Raw genomic sequence first — 22665 nt, 5'->3', positions numbered from 1 at the left:
TGCCACCATGTAATTTTTATGTGTATTCTATGTTAGAATTTTGTTAGGAGATTTTTAAAATTTCCTTTGAAACTCTTCAACTCAGATATTGAGCATTTTATTTTAAGTATTAATTTCTAAGTTGATTTTCAGGGTTTGAATGACTAATTTTTATAGAACTGATTCTTTTCTTTTTAAGGATAGTTTTCTAATTTGATTTTTTTTTTTAGGTGTTTGACTTGCTAAACCGGAAGACAAAATTAAGAGTACTAGAAGATGGAAAACAGCAGGTTCAAGTAGTAGGATTACAGGAACGGGAGGTCAAATGTGTTGAAGATGTACTGAAACTCATTGACATAGGCAACAGTTGCAGGTAAATCTCATTTTAATTAAGAAAGGGAAACTCAACTTTATTAATCACTTTTAGATATTTTGGCTTTAACATAAAAGCAAAGCAAGGATATTATTCAATGCATCTTGGAGGTAAAAATCATAGTTCATAAAAGCTTGTCATTACATGTAACTTTGAGTGAAATAGATTCAGTTGTATCACACTACAAATATACTAGAGGTGTGCCAGATTAAATTGTATGAATCTGGTTATGTTTGAGTGTTGTTAACTCAAAATGTATCCTTTGTATTTAAATCATGAAAACTAGATAGGTTTTTTTTTTAATGAAAATACTGTGGTTTGAACACAAATTAAAGGTTTTATGTATCAAACTGTCCTTAATCACATTGTAGAACATCTGGGCAGACATCTGCGAATGCACATTCATCTCGGAGCCATGCAGTGTTTCAGATTATACTTAGAAGGAAAGGAAAACTACATGGCAAATTTTCTCTCATCGATTTGGCTGGAAATGAAAGAGGAGCTGATACTTCCAGTGCAGATAGGCAAACTCGGCTTGAAGGTGCTGAAATTAATAAAAGCCTTTTAGCACTCAAGGTAAATAAAGTATATTTACTTGTGAAAAATCTTTTATTTTTGGTTTTAATTGTATCTACTCAGCTACAGAATAATAGTCCATATTTGTTTAAGTAAGAGAGTTTATCAAATTTAGTTTTTTATATTTGTAGGTATAGATTTATATTATACCCAGAAATTTTGTTTACATATTATTCATTCTTTTTTGGGTGAATAAAAGATGTTAGTTGGCAGGTCAGTTTTAAGACTAGGGAGATTCCAGAGAACACTAATCAGTCATATTTTTACAGAGGAGGTCAAGGAACCACAAAACTGAATGAAGAAATAGTTTCTCAGGAAAATCTGGAATTCCTTTCAAAAAGTTAGGCCAGTATTATACCTCTTCCTTGGCTAGAAAAGCAAAGATTGGCAGGACTACAAGAAAATATTCTGTATTTTTTCTTTCATCGTACAACTTTAAAGGTTTCTTTTTACAGTTATCCCTCTTTCTGTCACTCCTAAACACTACTCATAGTCTCCAGAAGAGTTTTTTGAAATAACAGTTTGTTGGTTTTTGTTTTTAATTTCATTTTCTTGAATTAGGATTTATAGCAACATCTTTACTATGCTGTACACCTGTTAGTAGCATTTTCAGAGCTGATCAGATCTTAATTATTAGAGTTAATAGTAAGAGATCTTTTCAAATACATTGAGAGTACTATTCTTTATAAGAAACCTAATATCTGAAACTTGCTTTCTTAATTTTCAGGAGTGCATCAGAGCCTTAGGTAGAAATAAACCTCATACCCCTTTCCGAGCAAGTAAACTCACTCAGGTGTTAAGAGATTCATTCATAGGTGAAAACTCTCGTACCTGCATGGTAAGTTTATGGGTTTATTTTGTTTATTTCTTTCAATTCCAAATGAATAATTACATAATACCTATGGAAAAATTATAACATACATTAATAACAGTCATTTAAACTCTTCTATTATGAGAGAGACAGGATACTTAAGATGTGGTCCCTTGCAGTCTGGTAGGATTATATTGCAGTTATAGTGCATTCTATTCTGAATCTTCCTGAGGTTGGTCTACATTGAGTATAGTATGGGTTATATTTTTTATTTCTTCGTATGTCTAGTAACTTTGTATTACATCATTTTTATTATGAATAAATACCATATAGACACTCTGGGTTCTGTTATATTCTTCTAAAGATTATTGATTTTTCTTTTGTAGCAGGAAATTAACTTAGCTGAACTTACTCTAAACTCTCATCTCCTCTGCTGTGGGTAGCAATAGAAATTAAAATCTCCATTTAGCTGTTTTAGCCTTCAGCTATGTGGTTGGAGTCTGCCTTAACTACACCTAGTTTAGGGGTGAGTCAGACATCTGGGCATTTTTATGCAGAATTTGAGTTTCTCCCTCTGTAGTTGTCTCTCTGGGAAAAACTTCACTTTCTGGCTGCTATGATCCCCACCTCCTAACTCTGTCCTTAATTTTCTTAACAAGTGAAACTCGACGTTTCTGATGAAGTTTTAGTTGTCCAGCAGAGCTCATCCTTAGGCAATAAAGCTATTAAAGAGGGTTGGGGGGAAGTCATTTAATGTTATTTCGTTCTTCTAGGTGTTGACCTCCATTTTCAGCCTGATTTCGATCACTTGCTGGTGTATTTAGCATTTAGAAAACTGTTTATATTTTAACTGGAATCTTTAATTATTATCTAACTATGGCCCCAAGATAGCCAGTTATCTGGAGTTAAAATATTATTAATAAATTTTTAATAGCTGTGTTAAGATTAAAGTTTAATGAGCTTAAACTTCATTGTGTTTATTGCGTATGCATACACAAACAGGGTTGGGCAAGATTGGGTGTACAGTTATTTGTATGGAAAATAATACAATAAGGACTTCCAGCCAAGATGGAGGTGTAGGTAGATACACTGTTTCCTCGCACAACCAAAAGAAGGACAGCAATAAATTTAAAAACAAAAACCAACCAGAACTGCCAGAAAATTGAACTGTATGGAAGTCCAACAACCAAAGAGTTAAAGAAACATTCATCCAGACCAGCAGGAGGGGCAGAGACAGGCAGCCAAGACAGTGAGGATGCCTGGCAAGGCGATGGCTGGAGGACTGGGCAGTCCCACATTTGTGTGCAGATAAATCAGAGGGAACAACTGGGGAGGGAGACAGAACACACAACCCAGGGTTCCAGCATGGGGAGATAAAGCCTCAAAACCTCTGACTGGAAATACCTGTGGGAATTATGGCAGCAGGAGACACTCCCAACCTCACAGGAGAGTTCATTTGAGAAACCCACAGGGTCCTAGAATGTACACAAGCCCACTCACCCCAGCATCAGCACCAGAAGGGCCCAATTTGCTTGTGGGTCACGGGAAGTGACTGAAAGCTGGCAGAGAGCCAAGCAAGCAGCACTGTTCCATCTAGGACCTCCCTGCCCCACATACAGCACCAAGACACAGCTATGTGGGTTACCCCACCCTGGTGAACACCTAAGGCTCCATCCCTTACTATGTAACAGGTGAACCAAGACAAAAAAAGAGGCTGAAATGAAAGAACAGATCAAAGCTCCAGAAAAAATAGAACTAAGCAATGCCAAGATAGCCAGCCTATCAGATGCACAGTTCAAAACACTGGTAATCAGGATGCTCACAGAAATGGTTGAGTATGGTTGCAAAATAGAAGGAAAAGTGAAGGTTATGAAATGGGAAGTAAAAGAAAATGTACAGGAAGCCAAGAGTGATGGGAAACGAAGCAGGACTGAAATCAATAGTTTGGAGCAGAAGGAAGAAATAAACATTCAACCAGAACAGAATGAAGAAACAAGAATTAGAAAAAATGAGAGGCTTAGGAACCTCCAGGACACCTTTAAACACTCCAACTTCCAAATCATAGGGGCACCAGAAAGAGAGAGAAAGAGCAGGAAATTGAAAACTTATTTGAAAAAATAATGAAGAACTTCGCCAGTCTGGCCAAGGAAATAGACTTCCAGAAAGTCCAGCAAGCTCAGAGAGTCCCAAAGAAGTTGGATCCAAGGTAGCACACACCAAGGCACATCATAATTACATTACCCAAGATTAAAGATAAGGAGAGAATCTTAAAAGCAGCAAGAGAAAAGGAGACAGTTACTTACAAAGGAGTTCCCATAAGACTATCAGCTGATTTCTCAAAAGAAACCTTATAGGCTAGAAGGGGCCAGAAAAACGCATTCCAAGCCATGAAAGGCAAGGATGTATATCCAAGATTACTCTATCTAGCAAAGCTATCATTTAGAATGGAAGAGCAGATAAAGTGCTTCCCAGATAAGGTCAAGTTCATCATCACAAGCCCTTATTATATGAAATGTTAGAGGGACTTATCTAAGAAAAAGTGAAGATCAAAACTATGAACAGTAAAATGACAACAAACACAACTGTCAACAACCGAACTGAAAAACAAAACAAAACAAAAATAAACTGTGCAAACAACTAGAACAGGAACAGAACCAGAGAAATGGAGATCACATGAAGGGTTGTCGATGGGAGGGGACAATGGGGGAAAAGGTACAGGGAATAAGAAGCATAGATGGTAGGTAGAAAATAGGGAGAGGTTAAGAATAGTATAGGAAATGAAGAAACCAAAGAACATGTATGACCCATGGACATGAACTAAGTGGGTGGGAATGTAGGTGGGAGGGGTGGTACAGGGTAGGGGGGTTAAAAGGGGGGGAAGTGGGACAACTGTAATAGCATAATCAATAAAATATATTTTAGAAAAAGAAAATAATACATAATTAATAACAATAGAAGAATAAACTGTGTTTCATGTACTCACAAATGTAAACCTACTTTTACCCCACTCTGTATATCAGCATTTTTGTCTTCATTGTTTATAACATTTTATTTACCTTTGCATTTTTTTTCCCATAGATTGCCACAATCTCTCCAGGAATGGCATCCTGTGAAAATACTCTTAATACATTAAGATATGCGAATAGGTATGAGAAATGGTTATCCACTTTGAAATTCGAGGGGAATAGAGCAATATGATTTGACTTAATATCTGATAGAGTAACTGTTATTTCAATTAAGAAAAATTTTTGCATGATATTTGGGATCATTTTGTAAAGTTCTCAAAATAATTGGAAATGTGTAATTGGAGAAGAGATTTATATTTTTAGTAGAATTGTTCTATTCTAGAACATTTCATAATTTACTACTTTTGAATCATACAAATCCTTCCTAGTATGTTAAGACTCTAAAGTAAGTATAAGGGGGCCGATCTGTATTTCTTAAATTGTTTTGCTCTTTGCTGAAAATTATTTCTGATAATATTAAATGTTATACATGGAATTTAGAGTTTAAAGTAGTAATGACAGCATAGTTCTTTCTGGTATTCTAGATGGGTTACATTTTATTATTCATGTCAGTAGTGTTACAAATTATAATAGATAACTGAATATTTACAGATGAAAGGTCAAAAAAAATTACAGAGTAGTAAAGCAGTTCATATCTGATAGTCGGAAATGCCCTTGGAATTTTGGATCATGATGGGCATATTTGTGTTTGTTCCGTAGATTGTTTCCATTGCACTGGTTTTGAGTGACTATAGCTTTAAATTTCTGTTACACATACTGCATTTGTGATTTAAACCTAGAGAAAAATTCCTCTTTGCAGTCCTTTCCTAGTCAATTAATTTTATTGAATAAAAAGTCTCCTATTTCTTTGTTTTAATCACGATAGAAGTTTTAATCTTTTATTAAAATGTGAAATACATATGCATACAGAAAAGTACCCAAAACATAAGTGAATAATTTGATGAATACTTATAAAATGAAAATTCCTATCATTAGATTGGGAAAGAAAGCATTTCCAGCCCCCTAGAAATTTCCTGAATAACATACCCAAATTAATTAATTAATCTCTAACCTGAGGCAGCTATTGCCCTGACTTCTTTGGAAAAAAATTTTTCTCCTCTGTCTTTTTTATAAAGAGAGAGAGAAACATCCATATGTGGTTGCCTCTCATGTGGCCCCCTTTTCCCCTCTGTTTTTAAAAGTAGTTTTACTACTCATGAATTTATCCCTAAACAACATAGGTCGCTCATTTGAACTTTACATAAATGAGATTGCACCCTTGTTTTTTTGTATCTTGCTTTTGCTTCAGCTAAAGAGATGTTTTTAAATCATAGTAAAAACTGTTGGAAAGTATAAACTTACTGAACTTTTGTAAAGAGATTAAAATATAGTAGCTTCTTTAATATATAACTTTATTTCTAAATTTAATCTCTCTTAAACTTCGAATTATGAGCTTCTAGCTGCAAGCCTATAATAAACATTTTTGGTATTGCAGGGTATTCATCATTAATTTAAAATGCCTCTTATTTAAAAATTGTTTATGGGAGACATGAGGAACAGCTTAATATAGTAGAATATTGCCATGTTGTAAAATTAAGACAAATAAAAACCCTCCATGTCTTCAGACTACTTGCTGCAGAGGAGTTCCCCTAATGTGAGAATGTTCCTTCTTGTCTTTTCTTTAGTTTGTTTAGGTCTAAGTAAAATGTTTTAACTTATTATCATGTAATGCAATCTGTTTGCACATGATTAACCTTCTAGGACAAATGATTCTGCCTTTTATCTCCAAATCTCTAGTAATAAAGATTTTTCAACCTCCTTGGATCGTACTCATTGGAGGAACATGAATAATTCCTGCATGTAGAAAAGTTTAGGTTGGGCAAGAGGGCTTTGAATATAGGGAAGGCATGGTTAGGTGCTGGCAGGCTATCTAAAATTGGAGATTCTTAAAAGAACAAGATAAGAAATGGGGTTGGGAGTAAAAAGAATTAAGTGGTATTAGGAATTTAGATTTGTCAGCATGCCTGGTAAATGAGCTTTCCAAAGTGAACATAAAGGATAAAAGGCAGATGAATCCAGTATTGAACCTTTGGCACAGACATTACCAGTAGGTCAAAGAAAGATTATAGATAGAAGAAAGTTTGATGTACAGATAGAAGAAAGTTTGATTATAGATAGAAGAAAGTTTGATGTACTAAAGATATTAGTTTGATGTATAGTAAATAGTTTGACCTACATTACTCTTTCTGATGTATAAAACAGTAATTTCATTTAGTTCTACCTAAGAAAACTAGTGAGAGAAACAGAATATGGTTAATATACACTGGAAGTGTTTACCATAAGATTTATAGTAAAAAAAAGTGGGTCTGAACCTCAGTTATGCCACATTCTTATTGAATGACCTCAGGTAAGGTACTTTATTGCTCTGAGCCAATTTCTCATCTGCAAGATTATCTTTAGTATTAAAGAATATAATGCCTAAAAATTTCTAATAATACCTGATGTGTAGGAAGTACTTAACAAATACTGCCTACTATTATGAAGTGGGATGGGCCCAAAAAGAAATGGGGGAAATCACAAAGATTGGATCAGAAAAGCCATAATTTGGTTAAATATAACCTAAAGACATTAGCAAAAGCAATTTGAATCCCATTGCTAAAGGCTTTTCTCAACCAGCATTTTTCATCTGAATCACCAAACACAAAAATTATTTGAATGAGTATTTTCTCGATTGGTACACCAAGGATGCTTCATATGTACACAAAAAAAGAAATTAATCGTTACAGACAGTGGGTGCCATTAGAACTTAGTTGTCTTGTGTTCAGTTTGAAAATGCTGCAAGAATATTGAGGACTTACTAATGCTAATAAACCATGGTATTGATTGCACAAGGAAATTAGATTGAGTGGTCATGTAGTTAAATAAGGGCCATTTCAAATTTGGTTGAGGATCTAGTTAAACTTTTAGGAAGAATCATGAGGAAAGGGGAAAGTACTGGAAGGGAAGGACTGTGTAGTAGGGAATCAGTAGGACAGTTTTTAAATCTTAAAATGGATTATTTTAGAAGTGTTCTAAACACATTAGGTCACAACAATGTTAATATTCTTTGCTAAACAAACTGAGTATTAAATGAAAATTTGAAATATGCATTGCTGTCTTTACAAGAGCATTTTCTTTTAATTTGTTGCTGTTTGATGCTGCAGAGTAAAGGAGTTTGGAATTAGTCCATCAGACATTCCCTTCTCACAGGGTAGTGGCAGTCGCCCTGACCTCTCTCCTTCTTATGAGTATGACGACTTTTCTCCTTCGATTACCAGGTCTAGTTCATTCTGTACATAAGATATTTATTATAATAGCTTCATTTGAATGACGCTGTGTATAAATATTTCATTTACATTTTTCCGTCATGAACCATTTTATTTTTCATTTTCATTTTGTTTGGCAGGTGATGGTTGTACTGCATGATCTTTATTTCTGTGTACTTTATTAATTTATTTGCTTTAAAATGTTGATTTGGAATTCAGGTTTTCTATTTTTCCTCATATTATTAAGGATGATGTCATCTCTGCAAATTTACCATTGAAAGATAAATTCTCCTTTAAATTGAAAAGTTTACCTTTATTCTGTATGCTATTATATTCCTTATCTGCAAGGAAATAACAAGGATCCTTTTGACTTAGAAAATGTACATTTTCCCAAATGTGTACATTTAATATACTAGGTAAACACTTTTTAAATGATGGAACTAATTTATATTTTATAATCTTTACACGTTAAATAAGATTATTCACATATAGCTATTTAATTGAGCATTAGAACTACCAAAAATCTGCCAAATGGATCAAATTCTCTGATTTTTGGCAATGATTCATTTATTGATCTGAGTGCCATTGTTAGCATTTTTCTGTTCATATAGTTTAATTTCAACAGCAGTCTCTTACTTACTTTGAAATACTGAATCCACATACTTTATAATTCTCATTATGTATAATAATTATATTTGAAGTAATTGTAAAGTTACCTAAATAAATATGTAAAGTTATACAGCTAAATATCTCTTTAGTGTTGCCACAGATTTCAGGTAAATTTTATCTGGAAAGCTGACATCATCAATCTTAATATGTTAATTGATTGCCTTTATATTGAAAAGATGTCTATATTCTTGTTACTCTGCATAAGTCTGTGTTAACTTAAGGTACTTCTTATGTGTTTATAGGGTGAAAGAATTGACTGTGGATCCAACTGCTGCTGGTGATGTTCGTCCAATAATGCACCATCCACCGAATCAGATTGATGATTTAGAGGCACAGTGGGGAGTGGGGAGTTCCCCTCAGAGAGATGATCTAAAACTTCTTTGTGAACAAAATGTGAGTGACTTAATACAGTTGTAATGACCTAATCTTCATTTCATCAGTAACACAACTGGATAATGAAATCTATCATCTAAATCAGGGGTCACCAAACTATAGGCATACCTTATTTTATTATGCTTCACATTATTGTACTTCTCAGGTGTTGCATTTTTTACAAATTGAAGGCAAGACCCTCCACCAGCAAAACGATTAGGTCTCACTTTATTGAAATGGTTTGGAACTGAAGCTGCAGTACCTCCAAGGTATGCCTTTACAGGCTATGAGTCAGCCATCTGTTTTTACAAATAAAATTTTATTGAAACATGGCTGTGCTCATTCATTTATGGACTGGCTGCTTTCTTACCACAGCAGAAATGGCAAAAAACCATATAGCTCAAAAGCTCAAAATATGTACTATCTGGCCTTTTAAGAACGTTTGATGACCCCTGATCTGAACCTTTTTCTTAGATTTTACACCGATATTAAAATTTAGGTATTTTTAGAGTAACTTAGGGGGAAAACATTTAAAAACTTTACATACCCTATAACATATATAAAGCTTAAAAACAAAATTAACTACAGATTCATGCACATGTATTAAAAACATGCATGACTTCCCTAGCTGGTGTGGCTCAGTGGATTGAGCACCAGCCCGCAAACCAAAGCATCTTTGGTTCAGTTCCCAGTCAGGGCACATGCCTGGGTTGTGGGCCAGGTCCCCAGTGGGGGCCATATGAGAGGCAACCACACACTGATGTTTCTCTCCCTCTTTCTCTCTCCCTCCTTTCCCTTCTCTCTAAAAAGTAAATAAATAAAACCTTTAAAAAAATCAAATGTGGCAAAATGCTACTATTTGTTAAATCTGACTGCTTTCTATGTTTGAAATGTTTAGTGTCATTTAGTTTAAAATTTTGATTCCTCAGATACTCAAAAAATAATAACATATGTGCCCACAACATAAGGACAAGCATGTAAAGAAACAGACATAAATAATACACATTTTCACATAATTACTATATTGAGGGCTTCCATACAGTAAGTTGTAAAAGTTATTTATATGAGTGTAGTTGTTTAACTTAGTTTTTAAAATGTATAATATATATCATTTTGTATCATTCATTTCCCACTAAATTCTATAGTGGCCTTTTCTCATCATGATAAAAGGTAGCATTTGTTTGTTGCTTACTGCATGACATATTTGCTAAACATTTCTGTTACTATCTGATGTAATCACAACTTGATGTGGTAGGTACTGTAATTATCCTTGTTTTTTAACTGACTTTCTAAAAGATTAAGTAACTTGACTGAAATCATACAAGTAAGTGATGAAGCTAGGCAGGATTGAAATCTGTGTCTTTGTTATTTCAGGGCTAAAGCTTATGTCAGCTACATTTATTGCTAGCTGCAATAAAATACAAAGGATGGGCAAAAGTAGGTTCACAGTTTTATGAAAAATAATACAATAATAAATAATACAAGAATAAACTGTGTTTCACTTACAACAGTACACCTACTTTTGCCCACTCTATATTCTTTGTAAATAGTATAACTTATTTTTTAATATTTTTAGCAGGTATTAAAGTCCATAATACTATAGAGTAAAGGATGGACATACTCTTTATTATCATGTTCCAAATTACTCTCTGTTAGTAAAGCAGGGCTTAATGCGGCATTTCTCAACCAGAGTGACTTGGCCTTCCAGGAAAAAATGTATGAGACATTTTCGTTTGTCACAGCTGGAGTGACAGCCAAAACTAAAAGATAGAAGCCAGAGATGCTGCTATATCATACAATGCACAAGAAAGCCTTCCTTCACCCAAAATATCAGCAGTGTTGAAGTTGAGAAACCTGGTTTAAAGTAAGAGTTCTAAACTTTAGAACTCTTTAGTAGAACATAAAGAACTAAAAATGAGAATCCTGGCCTTAGTCTGTCCCCCATCCCCAAAAGTTTTGAAGGAGACTATAGTTACTTATAAAATTCTTTATGCCAACCCTGCATTGTACCAGATATGGAATATGGAAAACTAAAACAAGATAGATACTCTGTATAGCAGATCTTTTCTGTTTTATTCTCACATCTGTTGGGTCTCTGCAGGACCTTAATTTGAAGAGGTTAGCTAGTGACCAGAACCAGTTCAGAGGCTTTCAGCATGACATCATGTGTTCTGGCAGCCTCCTCTGTATTTGAGAGTGTGTGGATTTATTTCAACTTTGCCATCCCCATGGAAGTATCTGGAGATGAATTGGCATTAGCCTTTAGTTAAGTATTGATACTTGTGGACACATTCTTATTGCCATATTACATCTAACAAGGTAGATTAAGATGGGATAGAGTCTAAGACATGCCCTAGAGATAAAACTAATATAGGTAAACTAGAGGAGGACAATCAAGTGCATTAGAATTCTAGAATTAATTGTATAGACAAAAAAATATTCTGAGTAGGCTACATAGAAGTGTTACAAACTTGCATGATATCTTAAAGCAAAAGAAAGAAAGAAAAGGCATTGGGCTTGGGTGGGGGAGGTGGGTAGATACAATGAGTAAAGATGGTTGAGTGTGTGTTTATCAGAGAGAGAATACGAAAATATAATGCCTGAATATCCTGTTAAAAAATGAAAAACCAGATGCCTCTTTTCCCAAAGAGAAGATGAAAACTTCTTTGTCAACTTGATTATAGAGGCTTTCAGGGTTGATAGCTTACTAATGAATGAATCAAATATTTACTTATATTATTTAGCCAAAATATGTACATATATTTATCATCATGTATTTTAGTTCTAAAATGTTGCTTTTTCTACTCACATAAAACAATGTGGAGTAAGCTGAAGCAATATTTTGCACAAATTATAGCCATTATTGGAGTTGGGAAAGATGCTCCAAAGCAAGGCCAGAGACGTTTTGACTTGATGGAGGAACAAAATACAAATATGTTGTATATGTATGTGGGTTTTTTGTTGATGAAGTAAAATCGTGACTTGTCAATTAAAATTTCTGTAAAAAAAAACAAGCAAAATATATAGTGAAATTTAGTCTCAGAAAAGGGACAATGGCCTATGCCTGCCTTTCTGTCTGGAAGGAAGCTATCCCCCAGCTCTTGCCTTGATGCCAGACACTTCATTTCCTTCTTGTGAGCCACTGGTGCCTTTCAAGCTGCTACCCTGGTGCTGAAGCCCAGAGGTCATGAGTCTGAATGCCTGGGACAGCTGACTCTCAGCTGATCCACAAGGCAGAGCATTAATGAGAACAGGTACTGAAGGAAATACTGGGATAATGACAGTAGTGCCCGCAACATGTAGACAGATGCTCATGATGCTGCCACAGCAGAATGCACCACCTGCCATGCCCACTCCATTTCTGTGAGCACATGCTTTAGCTTTGCTGCAGAGGAGCCATTGCCCCAGGGCTAGGCTGTAGAAGTATCTAGTACCTTAATGCATGATTTAGAATTCATCATTGGTGTATAAAAATGCAACTCAAAAGAACAACAAATTGAAAAATGGACAGAGGACCTTAATAGACATTTCTTCAAAGGACATGCGGATGGCCAATAGATAATTGAGAAGATGTTCAGTGTCACCAGTCATCAGAGAAATGCAAATTAAAACCACAATGAAATATCACCTCAGAATGGCTATCATCAAAAAATCAGCAAACAGCAAATGTTGGCAAGGATGTGGAGAAAAGGGAAGCCTTGTGCATTGTTCGTTGGATTGCAAATTGGTGCAGCTACTATGGAAAACATGGAAGTTCCTCAAAAAACATTTAAAATAGAGCTACCTTACAACACAGCAATTCCACTTTTGGGTATATATTCTAAGAAATCCAGAACAGTGATTCAGAAAGATACATGTACTCCTGTGTTCACTGCAGTGTTATTTACAATAGCCATGATACGGAAGCAAAAAAAGTACCCATCAACAGATGATTGGATAAAGAAGACATGGTTTATATGTACAATGGAATATTACGTGGCCATAAAAAGTTGGAATCTTACCATTTGTGACAACATGGATGGAGCTAGAGGGTATTCTGCTAAGTGAAATAAGCCAAACAGAAAGACAAATACCATATAATTTCACTTATTATTTGGAATCTAAAGAAAAAACAAATAAAACAGACTCATAGATACTGAGAACAAACTGAGGGTTGCCGGATGTGGGGAGGATTTGGAGGGCAGTGAAAAGGATTAAGAGATTAAGAGCTACAGATTGGTAGTTCCAAAATAGTCATGGGATGTAAGTACAGTATAGAGAATATAGTCAATAATATTGTAATAACTATGTATGGTATCAGGTGGGTACTAAAATTACTTGGGTGGAATCACTTTATAAATTATAAAATTGACCACTATTCTGTACACTTGAAACTAACACAAAATAATATTGAATGCCAACTGTAATTCAAAATTTAGGAAATGGACAAATGCAGTAACATCATTTAGGGCTAAGGTGACAGTAAAAAAAAATTAGAAATTAAGATTTAATAAGAATTAGAGACTTTCGGCCAAGATGGAGGCATAGGTAGACACACGCACTGTGCCTCCTCGCACAACCAAAATAAGGACAACAAAAATTTAGAAACAAAACCATTACCGACAGAAAATTGAACTGTGTGGAAGTCCGACAACCAAGGACTTGAAGAAACATTCATCCAGACTGGTAGGAGGGGCGGACTTGGGTGGCTAGTCGTAGCAAAGTGGTGGCCGGCGGACCCAGGGAGGCAGTGGGTTGTGGACAGGTGCAGCGCACAAGGCAGCTGGTGGACCCAGCGGTCCCACATTCGCTCACAGATAAACCTGGCAAAACTGGGGAGCTAGACAGACCAATAGCCCAGGGTCCCAGTGTGGGGAAATAAAGCCTCAAAACACTGACTGAAAACACCTGTGGAGTTTGAGGTGCTGGGAGGAAATCCCAGGCTCACAGGAGAGTTCGTTGGAGGGACCCACAGGGCCCTAGAATGTACACAAACCCACCCACATGGGAATCAGCACCAGAAGGGCCCAGTTTGCTTGTGGGAACTGCAGGAAGTGACTGAAATCTGGCAGAGAGCTGAGTAAGTGCCATTGTTCTCTCTCAGACCCTTGCCCCACACAGTATCACAACCCAGAGACTGGGTTGCCCCACCCTGGTGAACACCTAAGGCTCCGCCCCTCACTATATAACAGGCATGCTGAGACAAAGAAATGGCCCAAAAGAAAGAACAGATCAAAGGTCCAGAAAAAATACAACTAAGCGATGAAGAGAGATAGCCAACCTATCAGATGCACAGTTCAAACCACTGGTGATCAGGATGCTCACAGAATTGGTTGAATTTGGTCACAAATTAGATGAAAAAATGAAGGCTACACTAAGTGAAATAAAGCAAAATGTACAGGGAACCAGTAGTGATGGGAAGGAAACTGGGACTCAAATCAATGGAGTGGACCAGAAGGAAGAAAGAAACATCCAACCAGAAAAGAATGAAAAAATAATTCAAAAAAATGAGAGGCTTAGGAACCTCCAGGATAACTTTAAACGTTCCAACATCCAAATTATAGGGGTACCAGAAGGGGAAGAGGAAGAGCAACAAGTGGAAAACTTATTTGAACAAATCATAAAGGAGAACTTCCCCATTCTGACAAAGGAAATAGACTTCCAGGAAGTCCAGGAAGCTCAAAGGGTCCCAAAGAAGTTGGACCCAAGGAGGAACAAACCAAGGCACATCATAATTATATTACCCAAGATGAAAGATAAGGAGAGAATCTTAAAAGCAGCAAGAGAAAAGGAGATAGTTACCTACAAAGGAATTCCCATCAGACTGTCAGCTGATTTCCTGAAAGAGACTTTGCAAGCAAGAAGGGTCTGGAAAGAAGTATTCCAAGTCATCAAAGGCAAGGACCTACATCCAAGATTGCTCTATCCAGAAAAGTTTTCATTTGGAATGGAAGGGTAGAAAAAGTGCTCTTCAGATAAGGTCAAGTTAAAGAAGTTCATCATCACCCAGCTCTTATTATATGAAATATTAAAGGGACTTATCTAAGAAAAAGAAGATAAAAAATATGTACAGTAAAATGACAGCAAACTCACAATTATTAATAGCCATACCTAAAACAAAAACAAACTGAGCAAACAACTAGAACAGGAACAGAACCACAGAAATGGAGATCACATGGAGGGTTAGCAACAGGGGAGTGGGAAGAGGAGAGGGGGGAAAAGGTACAGAGAATAAGTACCATAGATGGTAGGTAGAAAATAAACAGGGGGAGGGTAAGAATAGTATAGGAAATGTAGAAGCTGAAGAACTTATGACACATGGACATGAACTAAAGCGGGGAATGTGGGTGGGAGAGGCTAGGGTGGAGGGGAGTGAAGGGGGGAAAATGGGACAACCATAATAACATAATGAATAAAATATATTAAAAAGAAGATTTAATAAGAATTAAAACCTGACAGTACCAATTTGATAGTTACAGTCTTGAAAAACATACATCTCTCTTCTGGTGAAAAGAAACTTAAGACATATGTATGACTTATATTGTTAGTGAAAATTAAATAATACTGAGGTCAGCAATAAAGGTATTTTTGAAAAGTTCCACTATTCTAAAAGAGAGTTCTTTTGCGGGGATAATTTTTCAATAATGCGCTTGGACTGAGTGAAAAATATTCACTGATATGATTAAGTTTGGGTTGTCTTTTTGAATGTTACATTAAATATTTTTGACCCATAAAAAGAGATTGTGGCTTTGCCTTTCATAGTGTATTTTAGGAGTCTTTACCATTCAAGCTTCCTCAGTTTGTAAATATATTTTTGTAAATGACATAGAAAACCTACTTCTCAAATAACGTTTAAAATGTAAACTGTCCTAATTTTAAAACTAATTTTATTTTAAGGAAGAAGAGGTTTCCCCACAACTGTTTACTTTCCATGAAGCCGTCTCACAAATGGTAGAAATGGAAGAACAAGTGGTGGAAGATCACAGGGCAGTGTTCCAGGTAAAGACAAGACAGGACCTTTCATCAGATATTTCTTCAGAGAAACTAACTACAAATTGTCCTAATTTTTGGACTCCCATGCAAATCTAGTAAAACACTTGTTTATAGGTATGCAGATGTATATTTGTAGGGCATAGGACATGGCAAATTTTGAATATGATGAATGGTGGCTACAAATAACCTTTCTTTAAAGATGTAGTTTAATTACTACCATTCTCCTGGTTTATTTTCTTTTGTCAGTTGTCCATTTTTAGAGAAGGTGTGAACTTCTGCCCGCTAATATCCCTTTTTTTCATATTAGGTCAGTATATTGGAGTGTCTTCATGTCAGGACAGCAGGAAGGAAAAATTCGTTTAAAGGGTTTCAGAGCACCTTGACCAGAATGGCTCAGTTGGTTGGGTGTCATTCCACAAAGAAGAAGGTCACTGGTTCAGTTCCTAGTCTGGGCACATAACCTGGGTTGTGGGCCAGGTCCCCATTTGGGGGTGTTTGAGGGCCAACCCATTGACGTTTCTCACACCAATGTTTCTTTTCCTTTCTCCCTCCCTTCCCTGCTTTCTAAAAATAAAGTAATTTTTTAAAAGTAGAGGGTATCAGAGCAGTTGAGGAAGTATCGGTCTTTGCAGAAAAGGAAGAATGCTTTAGAGGAGGGAGACTTACGGCTCTGACTGAGCTGTCTGTGGCAGATGAATGAGGGGTGTAGCAGTAAGGCCGTAGGTACAGTATTCATTTCATTGTGTGTTCAGTCTATTAGAAGCACTTTTACTGTATGATCCTCTTTTCCCTCCCCCTGCCCCTTTAAACAAGAAAATGTTCTGGAAGGTGGTATCTATGAGGAAGTGAGGAGAAGTGAGAACATTTGGACATTGTTATGGAGACTGTATAGCTGGCTTATCTCTGCAGCCCTACCCCTCACCCTGCCTTTCTACAGTACTGTAAATACCTTCTGAGAAAAAGAGTGAACAGTAACTCACTCTCTCCCTGTTGACCTGTATTCCTTCTCTGATTTTGAAGAAATCTTCTGTAAACAGTTATTAATGTGCCTCTCAGCTCTAGGCCATTCAAGCACCTGGTTGAAGGGCTCAAAAATATAAGAAACAGTTTTACTGTTTTAGTACAGTATATACATTATTAAAACTATTACAGTTTTAGTAGAACCCTTATGAGAATCACTTTAGAGACGGTGTTTAGATTAAATCAAGAAGGGACCCTTGTAGTTTTCAGAAAATTGTGCCCTTTTGGAACAGAGTGTCGTGTAAAGACCATTTCCTACTCTGCCTTTTATGACAGATTTTAAAAGTTCTTTGACTAGTGGCAGAACTGTGTGTTCTGACTTTCAAGCCAGTATTCTTTTTACAATTCCATTTACTATTCCTCCATACTATGATCTGCCATTTCTCAAAGTAAGGTTTTATTTTTAAATTATTGTGTAGCTGAAGGAAGAAAAACTTCTGGACTGTGGGTGTGTTTTAATTGAAACATATGTAGTTGTCTAATACATATCTATAGCTAGGTTAATGAGTTCTGCCATATGATACATAGTCTAGTTATAATTAGCCATTAAATTGCACTGATGTTTAGAAAATTCAAATTGTATGTACCTTAAAAAGCTAGGCAGTTGTCCTTTTTTACGTCCAAAAATTCTAATTCAGAGTGATCTCACCTTGTTAAATAACTCAGATGATTCAAGGCATTGCTAGAAAATTCATAAATTCCACATATGTGAAATCATTTAAGCATGAGGAGTTTCCTTGAAGAACTTATGAATAGTGAGTAGCTACTATTTAGTGGTTCATTTGACTCTTCTAAGATCCACTATCCACTGGTCCCTTATCGTTACAATAATTTTGAAGAACTAGTGTTTAGAATTTAGGGGTACCTCTTGGCCTAGCCGCTGTGATGCTCCAAGTGGATGTGTTAATTCAAATAATTTACAAGTTCTAGGCTGCCATAGACTTCATTAAATTGCTCAGTAGCTCTCTTACACCCTTTCTTTCCCTGTTTTAGTGATAGCTGTTCAGGTTTTGAGACTTGTATCCACTACCTTGTGTCCCCCCCAGCCCCCACACACATATAAGGTAGAATAAAAGTATAAAAATGAAGTCATCTTGCATGGTCTATCATATGTGTTTGAATCTAGAAATATTTAATTTTACTCTGTAAGTAAAGATGTTTTATGGTTATTGTTTTAGAAAATATCATCTTGAGTATGTTTGATATGTAAAATTTGTAAATTGGTTTCTTACTATGAGGCTTACTAGCTTAATTGAATTTTTGTTTTTTTAGGAATCTATTCGATGGTTAGAAGATGAAAAGGCTCTCCTAGAGATGACTGAAGAAGTAGACTATGACGTAGATTCATATGCTACGCAACTTGAAGCTATTCTTGAGCAAAAAATAGACATTTTAACAGAGCTGCGGGGTAATTCTTCATTTTAGTGTTTGAAATCTGCTATATATATATATGTATATATTTAGTGGGGGGATTTCATACTGCAAGAGGACATCTTAAGTGAAAATTGTAGGTAACATTTAACATGTTTTTAAAGGTATATAGACACACCACAAACACTGGTTTTTCTAAAAAAGGAGCATGGAGAATTATTTCAAGTGCTCTCTAGTCATCTTTTTTCTTTCAGTGTTTTGAAAAGATATGATTATAGAGGAAAAATTTATTTTAAGAAGTTTGTAAATTTTATATACCCATTTGTGTTTTTAGTTTAGTAGGTCAGTGGTTTCAGAATTTAAATCTATTTAGGTGTGTGGGGTGCTCCGCCCACAGAACCCTTCCCTCCACTGAGGATGAGAATAAGTCTACGAAGACATGATCTGCTTGGAGAAGAAAGGTGGCCAAGAGATTAGGAGGCTTCTTACATAGAATGAGGACACAGGCTATGACAAAGCCAAGGGGTGAAGGTCCCTCACCCCTTCTCTATCGTCCCCTAAGTCCTTACCTGTCTCAGGTTGTCCCTCCCTTGAGGAATCTTACCTGTCATTGGCTAACCAGTCATCCGCCCGGGGCCAAGCAGGGTGAAGTATAAAGGGGGCAGAGGCGGTGCCCCTGCCAGGGAGATAAGCTTTGTCTCCTTAGTGGCTTATGGTCCCAAGGTCTCTCACTCAGCCTTAGCTGTGGGGGTTACAGCTCCTGATACCAGACAGGGTGGTTCCCAACATTTAGGGTCATCATTTTGTAGTCTCCTATTTGCATTTCTTCTCAGTATATCTTCTGTCATGTTTTCCCTTTGAACACTGGTTTTGAAAAAGAGGAAGATTTCAAGACAGATATCCTTTCTTCTTTGCTTAGGAAGGGAAGTGTGTGGCTTACCCACATCATGTTTGTTTGGCCTTTTTAATTAACTTACTTGCAGCTTCAGATATGCATTTATTATATGTGCTAATATCTTAGGCATTGGCAAATTAGCTGTCTTTATTTATATGTGAGCCATCATGTGTGTGTGAACATGTAACACAACAGGAAGTGAGACTGAAATTGCTAGTTTTTCGCACCAAACAAGCTGCTTAATTTTTCAAGCCAGGTTCTTTGTAAAGTTGGTTATTTGAGATCATATCCCATGGAGTCAACAGTGACCATTTCCCCAGTTTCAGAATTGTTTTTGCAGGTGTAGAGTTTCTAAAATTTACTTTTATTTTTCATGTTCTTTATACTCAAGCCTGGATTTAAAGTGTTTTGATCATTTTTCTAATCTGCCATAATTCACAAATTTTATTCAGAAGATAGAGCGTAATGTATTCTATTTTTTCTGCTAGTCTGTAGCATTCAATTTAGTTGATTTCCTTAATTTTCTCAGAATTCATGTATTTCAAGCATATCCATTACTTATCAGAAATCACTATCTAGATATTGTATTATTCAGTCCTTTCTTAGAAAACCAGTGTTTTACTATCCAAAAATAATTTTGGTATTAATATAATAAGTTTGGGAGTTACTATATTAGCAGCCACCACATCCAGAATCCTTAAATTCCTTTTTAAATTTTAGAAAAGTCACCTTTAAAAAACATCATTATAGTTTTGAAGAAGGGAAGGAAATTTGTATCTTTTCTTGAGAAGGCCATTACCTTTGCATTATTACGCATGTTAAGTTGGATATTCTGTTGAGGGTTGCCTATGTATTGCGCAACTTGTCAGCATCCTGGTCGCGACTCCAGCTTTCACAATGAGAAATGTCTGTAGAAAGTATCAAATGTTCCCAGAGCGGAGGGGAGGGGCAGAAATCACACTGGTTAAGAAGCACTGTTATAGGACGGTATCTCATCTTTATAGCTGGTATTTGCCTCTGCCAGTTTAATTACCTATTTTTTTGTTCTTCCGTGACTCTGAATCAGTACATGGTCGATGGTATGATCGAACTCTAAGACCAAGAAAGGCATTATCCTGTAATCTCCCTTCCCTCTGCCTTTTACAATCCCTGATAAGGAAACATGATATATATTCTTTTGATTCAAATTACTTTTTAAAAAAGGTAAAATAGTAATTGAGAACAGAAATTTTCTGACATTGAGAGATGTCTATTTTACAGTTTAATAACATTTATAGTTTTCCTTTTGGACATGACTGTACATATTTTACATGTATAGCCTGTCTGCATTCCAAAGGAATGTAAGTGAATTAAAATTGAACACTATAAAATGTGCCATATAACAGAAACCTATTGACAATAGGAAAAAAGCAGATATTTTCCAGGAGTTTATAATGAGACTGTCGGTATACTTGAACATTGTATTTATTACAGTTTTTGGACAAGAAAGAACAAAAAGAAAAATGTTAAGATTATGAAATAAAAGAGCTGACTTAATAGGACCCCTAAAGTTGTATACCGATTGCATGTAACATAATACTTACTTCCCGTTCTTTTCTTTTTCAAAGATAAAGTGAAATCTTTTCGTGCAGCTCTACAAGAAGAAGAACAGGCCAGCAAGCAAATCAACCCGAAGCGACCCCGTGCCCTTTAAATTGGCATTTGCTGCTAACGGATCCCTAGAACCCTCAGTTTTAACACACAAGGTTCAGCTGTAAGGGCCATTTGAGAGTTGGGAATGTAAAGTGTCTGTGGGAAATGTCTCGTCCCTTCGCCTGAATGACATTTCAGTTTTGTGAAACACAACATTGTCTACAAAATGCTTCTAGTTCAGGAGGCACAGCGAAGATTTGGGGATGGTGAAGCATTTTGTTTCATTTACCCAAATAGTGATTTACTTTTAGAGATCCCTGCCAATTTTATTTTCTGTATGATGAAGTAAGATTGTGGACTTGATCCAAGGGTGAATAATAGGGGGCAGCCACCGCATTTCCTAACTCAGTTCAATTTCTGTAGCAAGACTGAGCAGTTTTAAATTCTTTGCGTGCATGCATACCTCATATGTGATTGTACATACCTTGCCCACTCCTAGAGACAGCTGTGCTCACCTATTCCTGCTTTGTGCCTTGACTAAGGCTATTAACCCTAAATTTCTGAAGCACAGCCAAGTTAAATTACATTCCTTATTTGTCCTTGTAAATTACCTTTATTGTGTGTACATTTTTACTGTATTTGAGACATTTTTTTGTGTGTTACTAGTTAATTTTGCAGGATGTGCCATATTATTGAATGGAACTAAAGTCTGTGACAGTGGACATAGCTGCTGGACCACTCCATCTTATATGTAAAGAAATCTGGAATTATGATTTTAAAACATATAACATGTGGATATAATTTTCTTAGCATTTTCTTTGTAAAGAACTAAAATATAAACTAGTTGGTGTATAATAAAAAGTAATGAAATTCTGAGAAGAGTTTTATCTTAGGATAATACATATATATGCAGTGTGTTCCAGTGTGTTATTAACAAGACTAATAGTGCAATTTGCTCCTTACCAACACCATTACTTAAGTTGAAGTGTCCATTAGCACCCTAAAATGTATCTTTTAAATGTACTGTTAAAGGAAATTGGCTTTTGATGCATGGCCATTTACATAATACATTGAAAGTAGTCCATAATAGAACTGTTAGTTTAAGCCAAGTGTAGACAGTATGTAACTCCCTTGAAAAAGAATTAAGCTAAAAAGAGTTGACTTCGCCTTAAAAGGCAGATCTCTAATCCAGGCTCCATCTATTACCTAACATGTGATGTCTCACCGTTACTTGATGAGAATCACCAGATTCTCACCAACAAATTGGTCTAGGGGTATGCTACTTTTTAAATGGTAGCACTTATTTTTACAGATTGCTACTCCAAGGAAGAAAACTGGCCACTTTTCATGTAAATATTTTGTTAAACAATTTATATATCTCTCTAGGAGGTTTCTCTCAGTTTCCTAGGAGAGTCCAGGAGCAGGTTAGCAGCAACAAAAAAATCTCCCAAGAGTACCTACTAGCTCATTCATATGGGCCAAAGGGAAACTATGAATAGAGTCACACGAGCCAGATTCCCTACTTCACTTCATAGAACTCAGAGGGTAGTTGTGGGAAATCCTAACACCATGGTGAAATGCTCCTCTGTAAACTTGAAATCTAGAACAAATGTAGATTTTCACAATGTGCTTATTAATAAATGGAATCTATGGAATGAGTTTAGAGATAATTTTTTTCAATATAA

General features: G+C 35.9%; 1 protein-coding gene across 4 annotated transcripts in view; it reads left to right on the top strand.

The window, feature by feature from the left end:
• Positions 1-21851, top strand: part of KIF2A (kinesin family member 2A) — a 70025-nt gene extending 48174 nt beyond the window's left edge. For 2 of the 4 annotated variants that reach the window (XM_045847753.1, XM_045847752.1), the window contains exons 13-21: positions 210-352; positions 724-928; positions 1656-1766; positions 4818-4885; positions 7948-8061; positions 8961-9111; positions 15967-16068; positions 18355-18490; positions 20956-21851. In XM_045847753.1, the coding sequence (XP_045703709.1) occupies positions 210-352; positions 724-928; positions 1656-1766; positions 4818-4885; positions 7948-8061; positions 8961-9111; positions 15967-16068; positions 18355-18490; positions 20956-21041 (1116 nt within the window). In that variant the 3' untranslated portion in view covers positions 21042-21851. The remainder of the gene's footprint in view (positions 1-209; positions 353-723; positions 929-1655; positions 1767-4817; positions 4886-7947; positions 8062-8960; positions 9112-15966; positions 16069-18354; positions 18491-20955) is intronic. The other 2 variants (XM_045847754.1, XM_045847755.1) reach the window with 1 other exon arrangement.
• The last annotated feature ends 814 nt before the right edge of the window (positions 21852-22665 follow it).

Source organism: Phyllostomus hastatus, unplaced genomic scaffold (assembly GCF_019186645.2).
Source record: "Phyllostomus hastatus isolate PE091 unplaced genomic scaffold, TTU_PhHast_1.1 phas_contig_58, whole genome shotgun sequence".
Taxonomy (NCBI): Eukaryota; Metazoa; Chordata; class Mammalia; order Chiroptera; family Phyllostomidae; genus Phyllostomus; species Phyllostomus hastatus.
Note: the sequence above shows the minus strand (reverse complement) of the source record. Positions and strands in the feature narration are given on the sequence as shown.